The sequence below is a fragment of the Mus caroli genome, assembly GCF_900094665.2.
Source record: "Mus caroli chromosome 6 unlocalized genomic scaffold, CAROLI_EIJ_v1.1 6_unlocalized, whole genome shotgun sequence".
Classification (NCBI taxonomy): domain Eukaryota; kingdom Metazoa; phylum Chordata; class Mammalia; order Rodentia; family Muridae; genus Mus; species Mus caroli.
The window spans coordinates 453,812-463,519 of record NW_018388436.1 but is presented as its reverse complement, the minus strand read 5'-3'; the positions used below and the strand labels follow the sequence as shown (position 1 = coordinate 463,519).

The 9,708-nt window shown below is 38.1% G+C and overlaps 1 protein-coding gene across 1 annotated transcript in view; it reads left to right on the top strand.

The window, feature by feature from the left end:
• Positions 1-381: 381 nt before the first annotated feature.
• The window catches only part of LOC110287591 (solute carrier organic anion transporter family member 1A4-like), a 41,010-nt gene continuing 31,683 nt past the window's right edge, over positions 382-9,708 (top strand). The window contains 4 exon segments of the mRNA XM_021154167.2: positions 382-441; positions 3,273-3,414; positions 8,462-8,594; positions 9,152-9,222. Of these exon segments, the coding sequence (XP_021009826.1) occupies positions 382-441; positions 3,273-3,414; positions 8,462-8,594; positions 9,152-9,222 (406 nt within the window).

The following is a 9,708-nucleotide window of genomic DNA, read 5'->3' as shown; positions in this document are numbered from 1 at the left end:
CAATTCTGTAAATGATTTAACAGCTGTCCCCACACTGAGTTGTCTTCTTTAACCTTGATATAAGGCTCCGTTTCTAGTTTCATTGTAACTTGTTGCATCGTGTTATGTTGATATCCCTGGGAGGCTAGCACTTCTCTTTTGAAGGAAAATTAAGAGGAGTTGATTTATCAGAGAAGGGAGGTTGAGTAAAGGGACTGTGACAAGTGGATAGAGGGAACACTGTTTTTGGGATGTAATACATGAGAAAAAAATAAAAACAATTCAATGTCAGAAATGAAAAATAATTTACACTCCAGTAAATAATTTAGCCACTTTGTATTTTCTTGAAAAGTTAGCAGTAGGAACTTTGAAGTATAGATATCCTTAAGCAGTCAGAATATCATGGAAGAACCTGAGAAAAAGATTGCAGCCCATGGGGTCAGATGCTTTGCCAAGATCAAGGTATGGATTGTTTCTATGTATGCATGCACACACTCATGGAAGCCTTTTAAAGCAAGCACTGAAAGTGATTATATTACATATATTATATATTAAACAGTTTCCTGCAGAGAAACTCTGTTTATGAATATACAAAGACATTATGATCGGGTGAGAAAAATATTTTCTTCAAGTTTTGGCTATATAACAATAATTCTTTTGTAAGAAAATTGCTTGTTCTTTTAGCTGTGTTGTTGGTTTTCAGTAATTCAGATACAATTATTATTCTTATTGCTCCAAAGTCATTTTTACATCACAAAATGTGAACTTCTAGTAATCTAGGAAATTTGAGTACTGGCCTAGTTTCTACAGAGTCCAGCAAACATTTCTTTCTAAGATGCTGGCTCATAAGTTATCCTATCAAAAGTTCATTTTACTCAATTACACATTTTACCTATTAAAAGCTCATTTTATATTATTATATTGATGTTATGAAAAATGCTAAAACAATTATTTTAAAAGACCAAAGTTAGAAGTAACTACTTAAAAATAATCAGATTTCTCTCCTTCCCTGAATTTAGAACTATCTAGAATGTTAGGGTGGTCAAAAGATATACAGTACCACACTGAAACTCCTGCTTCCTAAATTTAGAAATATAGTAGCTAAGAAAAGTCTCCCAGGATAGGAAATATCATGCCTTCATTCTTACATATTCTGGTGACCTCACAAGATACAAATGTTTATTTCTAACTCAATGTATTCAGAGAAGGCTCTGGTTAAACTACATGGGTTAAAAAATGTAAACCAGAATTCATGAACCTTGGAAAAACACATCTAGGAATAAGTGTGTTGATAGGAAAGAAAGGAGGAGAAGAGAGGAGGCAATGGATAAACATCATATCATCTATGTATGAAATTAGAAAGCAGAAAGCAGCAAATTTAATTAGAAAAAATTACTAAAGAAAATGAAGGGAAATTTCTGAAGGAGCTGGAGAGATACTTCGATCAGTAACATCCTTGAAATTGAGGTTGGAGTGCCTGAGTTAATTCCCTAAAACCTACATACAAACTATGCCCATGTGTTAAGTCACATAACTTTGATTCCAGCAGGAGCATATGGGAGTCAGGCTGATAGATATTGGAGATTCACTGAAGAGTCAGCCTTGCCTCTTCAGTGAATTCCAGGCTGGTGAGAGGCCCTATTTATAAAAATTAAAAGGTACACACAAAGATTGGGGGTGAAGGAAATTAAGAGAGAAAAGAAAAGTTATCTAGTAAGCCTAAAAAAGTTTGCTGTGAGGTGGTTTGCTGCAGGCTCTAGAGTGTTGAGATAAAAAGCCAGTAGGATTAGCCTTATAACTACTGATGTTATGTAGGACTAGATCTAAATGAGCATGGCCACTGTCTTTTACTTCCTGAGGCATAACAGGATCGCTTTCTTCTGCAAAATGTTAGTGAAACACATGATCTCTCAAGTATGATTGGTTTTTTTTTTGTTTGTTTGTTTAATTTTGATAGTTTTTGTTTAAATATAGGACCTGAATTATAAAGCTCATATGGAAATTATTGTGTCAATCATGCCCTCTTAAAGGTTTACAGTGAGAGGTAAGAACATCACTGCAAATGGAATTTGGAATTAGAAGTCAAAAGTGTATACTTTGTTTTTTTTTTAATTTTTAATATTTTTATTACATATTTTCCTCAATTACATTTCCAATGCTATCCCAAAAGTCCCCCATAGCGCCCCCCACTTCCCTACCCACCCATTCCCATTCTTTTGGCCCTGGCATTCCCCTATATTGGGGCATATAAAGTTTGCAAGTCCAATGGGCCTCTCTTTCCATTGATGGCCGACTAGGCCATCTTTCGATAAAAGTGTATACTTTGAACTATAGTGAACTTGGTATTCACTTTTTCCATTTTTTGCATGTTTCTACTCAAATTTATCCAAATTCCTTGGTCCTTGTGACAATAAGTTTACAAGTAAGAAATAGTAACCTAGGACAGTATTCTATGGTTATTATTTTGGAAGAGATAGTACAGAAATTCCAGTAGCTGGTTGATGACAAATGGATGATAAGTTGAGAAAACCAGAAAACGAATTCACTACATCACTCTAGGTGAGTTATAGGTGGAATTTTAGTTAGTAGTTACATCACTCAAGGTGAGTTATCAGTCATAGACATGTAGTGAAGAGTCTTAACTGTACACACCCGTATTTTAACTCCCTAGGGACACCAAACAGTTTCTGCCCTGGATTTCTATGCCATGAGCATCACTTGGACAGATAGTATTCAACCAGAAAGAAAAAAGTGGGTAACTTCACTCTGACCTTTATCCACAATAGAGAGAATGTGGCTTGTGCACAAGAATGCAGAGAAAGAAGACAAAATGTTGAACAGGCCCAGGACATCCAGAAACATTGTCATTCCTTCATAGAGAGCATAGCAGGCCTATTGCAGACACAATGCTTTGGTGTAATTTTGTGTTCTCCTCCTACCCTTCCCTAATGGGATAGCACTTATCCTATAGGGTAACAGTGTAGTGCTGAAGCCCCGTCAATAGCGGTGTCTTACATAGAACAACTCCATGTCTTTCTGTATCAATGAGGTACACTGATAAAAGAACAAAGCCATACCTCTCAACAACACAACTGCTAACCAGCTATTCTACCTGCATGTGCACAGCAAGGACAGCATAGCAGAACTTTAAAGTTTCTTGGATGTTCAAGGGCTATTTATGTTGGATACAGTCATTCATCACATGGAGGAGGCTGTTTTGCCAGTCGGTGACAGATACATAATCAGAAATCAAAGTTTTCTCTTTTTTCCCCCTAAACATTTTTTCTTTCTAGATGTTTCTGATGGCATTAACATGGGCATATGTATCCAAATCACTGTCAGGAACTTACATGGTTTCCATGCTCACACAAATAGAGAGACAATTTGATATCCCCACGTCTATAGTTGGACTCATCAGTGGGAGCTTTGGGATAGGTGCGTTAAATTTATATTTATTTACATATATATGTGGTTTGGTTGTGGAATAGCCACTTATGTAAATATTCTCATGATGACACCTAATTTGTAGCACATACTCTTGATGTTGTCCCTTTTTATGACGAGTGGAAAATAGAGTATTAATATTTACTTCTGTCATGTGATAAGCTAAAGGGATGGTAAAGACTTCCTTGGTATTTTAAATGGTTGGTATAGGAGTCTGGAGTAACTTGTGATCCAAAGGAGAGAGCAAATTTTTCTCTTCCCCTCCTGTGTCTGTGAGGTTAATGGCTCTCATCTCCTACTCACTAGAGAAGATGAGGACGTGTGCCTGTGTTTAAGTTCTGTCACACACGGTTCCTAAAGTGGGCGGATGAACTTCATCTCTGGACTTCTGGTGATGAAGTGGGAGATGAGAATAACAAGGCTGAAGAACAAAAAAGATACCATCTATAAACAAAGTGAGCTTTGTTTAATCATAGTGTTTATTTCCTTTGCTTGGAGCCTACCTGACCTGGAATAGGCTGAAGAAAAAAACAGAGTTGGACTTAGAGGTAGATTTAAAGATTGATGGTCTCTGACCTTTAAATTCTCTAACTATGATGAATGCTGGAGATATTGGCTTTTAAAAAGTCCTAATATATATCTTGCTTATTTGGAGGCTAAAAACCTGCTGGCTTGGGCATTTAACACCTGTAGCCTAACAGTGGGGAATTAAGTAAAGAACTAATTACTAGGGCTTTTTTCTCTCTTGCCCAGAAGCCTCACCTCTGCTTGTCAGACAAGAGGGACATTATGCAGGGAAAGAAATGAATAGAGACTGTGGCTTGTTGTGGAGTATGTCTTTTATAACTCAGGTTGCAGAGTGCCAGTATAGGGTTGGAAGTAGCTATTGATCATCCTATGCTGAGGACTCATCATGAAAACTTACTGACATATCAGGATAATATTTAGTTGCACAGAATTAAACTATGTAGGTAAAGAGGAAGCCAGTTACATTAAGTAAAATTGTCAGAATATTTAAACAGCCTGTCAGAAAGAAAGATTTGTGCTTTTAAACAAGATGAATATTATCTAGATCTGATTTTTAAGTAGTTATTATCTCCATGACATTTTGCAATATTTACAGCAACCACAGTGTCATATACCACTATTTATACTTTTAGTAGTGAAAGAATTGTGGCTGCTAATGCCACTGTTGCTTCATACTTTACTATGAATGGAAATTCTAACACAAATGTAATGATTATTGAAAATCTCACTCAATTTTATGGAAAAACTTTAATTTCTTGGAAAACACTAAATTCTGTGAACTCAATGGATTATAGACTAAATAAGGGCTAAATAATTTCCTTTAAAGAAAAACATTAACTATTTGCATCACCAGTCACTATGACAGGTGATTTTAGGGGAAGTCTTTCATAGAAGCAATTATGAAAGTAATTCATACTGGCTAGTGAAAATAGCATTTGGTGGGCATTCACCACTCAGTTTTGCAAGCAACTTGACCCTAGCTTGGTCAATAACGTGTCTCTGTCCACACCTTCATACCATTACTTGATGACATAGCAAGGCGATGTAAAAGGTAAACTCAGACAAATGTGAAGAGGGAATATTTTCCCTTTCAATCAGTAGATATTTCAGACAAGATTCTGTACATTCCGAGGTGCATAGCCATAGACTAGAAGGATAGATGGAGAGTTCAAACCGTGGGTATCATGGGACATAACCTTCTGAATGATAACTATTGATCAGACACTTTAGAAACAGAGACAGACTGTAATAAAAATAATAATAGTATGGAATTGGGGCAAATGCCATTCCAAACAATACAACATCTTTTCTACAGAGCACAGTAGAGAGAAATAGAATAGGAACAAAGTCTTCAAATATCTTTCAAATATGTAAGACTAACTAGAGATTTGCCAACTCATCAAAGAAGAGTGCTTACATTTTTTGATCTTTCCTGTAGGTATTATATGAACAGGGTAAACATTCTCATCAGTGAAAAATATGTGCTTTGTAGAGAACTTTCTTGTATATTGAGTTCTCATCAACCTCTTTTCAGTGTAAATAATACTAGTGATTGAACCTGGGTCCTCACACACATAAGACATGCATTCTCCCACTCTGTCCTCAGCCCCTTTATTTACTTTAAAAAAACCTCTCAATAAGTTGGCCATGCTGTTGTGTTTTGTAAAAAAGAAAGAAAGTCGAGGATATGTTTGGTAGAGGCACAGTATGGTGAAGTGGAAGAGTAGGGGCTCCGTGGGCCCATTCTGAGGCATTACTTCCCCCTGAGGTACAAGCCATAAAATGAATATAGTATGGAATAGAGTTTCTTTAGGGCATGGGAAGGGGAGTTGAGACAGAGAAAGGTAGAGAGAAGAGGAAAGAAGATGAGAGGCCAGCTAGGAACACATGGAGGGAGTGTGGGGTGGGTAGAAAGGAATAGAGGGAGAAGGGGAAGGGAGAGAAGGGGCAGAGAGTAAGAGAATAAGAGGATAAGAAAAGGGGGCAAACAACCTCTTTTATAGTGAGTCAGGCATACCTAGCTGTTGCCAGGTAACTGTGGAGTGGAGCCTAGAAGGAATGCTAACATCTCTCCCTTTTGATTTAATTTAAAAAAGGAAAAACTAGACAGGTGATGGTGAAGCAGGAATAGGGTCATCTTGATCTTCGCTATGTCCTGCTGACTTTTGGGGTTACAGGTCTCTGAGAAACCTAAGGGAATGGGTATAGAGTTGTTGGTCTGGTCTTAGGAGAGTTGGCTATTTCCTTGCTGACCACGGTCTGTGGAGCCATCTATAGACAGAAGGAGCAGGTCCAGTAGAACCATCTGTGTCTGTGAGAATAGAATAGAACATCATCTATGGGTTGTTTCTCTGGACCTGTCCTTGATAGAGATTTCCAGTAAATGCCTGGACTTGACAAGATACTGAAACACACACACACACATGCAAGAGGTAGGGAATAAAGTTAAGTATATTTGGGAGAAAAAAATATTTCTTAGGTGTACATTTGAAACCCTTAGGTCTCGGTGGTTGGGATGAGGGAAATCCCAATCCCAGTAACAGGAGAGGAATCCCACCCTCTGGAATAGGCCACAGATAGGAACTTAGGCTATTGACTGGCAGGTGCACTTATCTAGATAGAGTCTATTTGGCCCATGAGAGGGAGATCTAAGTGGGTTCTTATTGCTTATAAATTTACAAAAGAGATAAATTTGTTAACAACAAGAACATTTTTTAAGGTGAGCTTAGGAAGAAACAAACAAACAAACAAACAAACAAACCCAAACAAAACAAAACAAAAACCAGACAAACCAAAAAATCCCACAGAATAAGAAACAAACCAACCCAAATCCTTTCCTAGAGCAGAAGAAGTAAGGAGGGCTTTTCTCTTCTGTCTAGGAGACTGAATAGTGTAATGAGAAACGATTTTAAGTTTATATTTAAAAGGCAAAGGAAACTCAAAATCCTGACTTTGTGAACATGATAGTTGATCATCTAGATTTAGCATGAGAAACACTTTCAGTCTATAGTTAAAAGACAATCAAAGGAAACATGTATTTGTAACTATGATAGCTGTAGTATAGACTTATCATGAGAAACACTTTAAGTCTATAGTTGAAGGACAACCAAAGGAGATTGAACTTGTGACTATGAAAGTGGATTGTAGAGTGGAATGCTTGGTTAGGATGAGGCTAATTGGCTTGAACTCTTATTGGTTAATAATAGAATGGTGGCATAGCAAGGAGAGGAAATATGACCCATTTAGTCACTGGAAACTGAGTTTAGATTAGGAAGTAAGAGAAGATTCCATCTGTAAAAGCTTACATGTGAACTTGTGTATCCTTTATTGTGAAGCCCATGAGCAAGGGAAAAGTGTCGTTTGGATAAGAGATCTGGTAGTCTTAAATAGTTAACAAATTGACTAATGAGCTAATATAGTGATAACTTACCTTCGGGTAAGGAACTAGGTCTGTTTTCTAGCTGTCAAGATACAATTAGCTCAGCTGTTAATGTAGTCAGTAATCTGGGAAGAGTAAATTATGATCTAGGTTTAATGTATTAATTAAAATTACAGAGGTCCACTACTTAAACTGTTCCCAGGTCCCTGTGATCCCCATCGTAACTTGGGCACAGTCAGTCTTGCTGTCAGGCCCAGAAGAAAAAAAGAATCTGTTTCCTGAGGAGTTGCTCCGTGGGAAAAATGACCCACCTTGCCGTAGCCAATATGAGACATTTAACCCTCTTGGTATCCTCTGTTTGTCCTCAGTGTAGACCAAGTCCTGGCAGCAGCCTTGAACTCACTCTGTAGCCCAAGCTGACTTTGATATTGCAGTCTTCCTCTCCTGGCCTTCCAGTAGCTGGAGATGGCAGGTCTGTACTACCAGGTCCCACTTATTCTTTCAGCTCTCAAAGATACTTATCAAAGACATCTCTGTCAGCACAGGGCTTCCAAACAAGGTTTTTTTTTTTGAACCAAGCTTTCTCCTAAACCACAAAGATGAAGTTTTGCTTTGACCCTTTGACTACTGCAGTGTAGACTTAAGGCCTAGTTGAAGCATTAGGACTCGGAATAGTGTTATCTGGTCTAAAGGAAGAAGTGACAATATAAGCAGGCATCCAGCTTGGCCATGTTGAACAATGAAGGTGGCTTTTAAATAGCAAGCTAAAAAACATGAACCTATTTGAATTTGCATAGAGCAGGTATGAGAGGAGAGGTCAGAGATGACACACAGGCCTATACTAGCTTTTCTATCCCAAGGGATAATCCCAAGGGATGGATGATCATGAATAGAGCTTTAGCATTCTCCAGAGAGGAAGAGATCCTTCCCTCAGGATCACAATTGCTTTACATAGTAAAACAATGAACACAATATCCTACTCCCTACTGAATCCCCACCACCACCACCACGTCCCTGTGTTCTTAAGGTGGTTGTTAAACAATGAGCTCTAGAGTCTAAATGCTGGAGAGGCTGTTGACTAAGAGTTGCTGATACTTTACTGCAACAAGCATTCTCGTTCTCCCTTTTCAGGAAACCTTTTGTTGATTCTATTTGTGAGTTATTTCGGAATGAAACTGCACAGACCTATCATCATTGGTGTTGGATGTGCAATTATGGGCCTGGGGTGTTTCTTAATTTCACTGCCTCATTTCCTCATGGGCACGTGAGTATTTGAGACTCAGAATTTCTTTTCTGGGAGGAGGAAAGCTCTCCTAGCTTCATAGCCTATGACTGTTTGAGTAAGTCCTTCGCCACCACAATCAGTGGCCTTTGATCAGGATATTTTGCAAAGTTCCTGGTACTCTCTTCTCCTTGATATCTTTCTCTTGCCCCTTCCCTTTCTGCTGTGGCTCTTTGAGCACTGGCATCTTAGATTTCATTCATATCTTGTCATTTTCTATTTCTAACTTCATGCCTTTTCACCTCCATGGTATTCCTAGGGAATTTAACTTTGTCGTCCAGTCTCTTGAATGGGATTGTAATTCATATCATCACATTTTAAAAGTTTTCCTGTCAAGCTTGAGTAGGGCCTAGCTAATGACTGAGAAGGACTGCTTGATTTGGGGCTATTTTGGAAATGTGTATTACTAACTTTTTATCCTAGGCTGGAATTCTCTGATTTTACTAAAGAGGTAGAGATTTGACTAAGTCAGAAAAAAAAATGGGAATATAACCTTTTAGTATTCATAGTTTTAAAAACACAATGACTTTTCTTTTTAGCCTCTGTGTCCTCAGTTTATCTGTTTGGATCCTTCTGTACCTCTGGGCATTTCTACTTGGAGAGATGAATGGCAAGCTATTACTTATGTGCACTTTAGCCCTCACTTTAGCTTTTGCTGTGCACTCAACTGAGCTGTGCATTGGGAGTCTCTTCATGCTGTATTCCAAGGAGGCTTGGAAGATACCTTGTTCCTTGCAGTAAGATTGTTATGTTTTCCTTTTCCTTTCTGATTCAGTGGCCATGCACATATCCAAAACCCAATCACAAAATTTCATGGACCTTAAGTTGACCCTACATTCAATCTCTCATTCACAGGTTTTTTTTTTTGCTTTTTTTTAATTTTTAGATATTTTTTGTATATATTCTGTTGGTCAAGCTGGTGTGTGTGTTTTCACGTTAGGTCAGGCAACACTTTCAGGAGTCAGTTCTCTCTAACTACCCTGTGGGACCTGGGATAGAAGCTTGCACACAAGCATCTTTACACATAAATTATCAGGGATGCAAGAGTTGATTCCTTCCTTCCTCCCTCCCTCCCTCCCTCCCTCCCTCCCTCCCT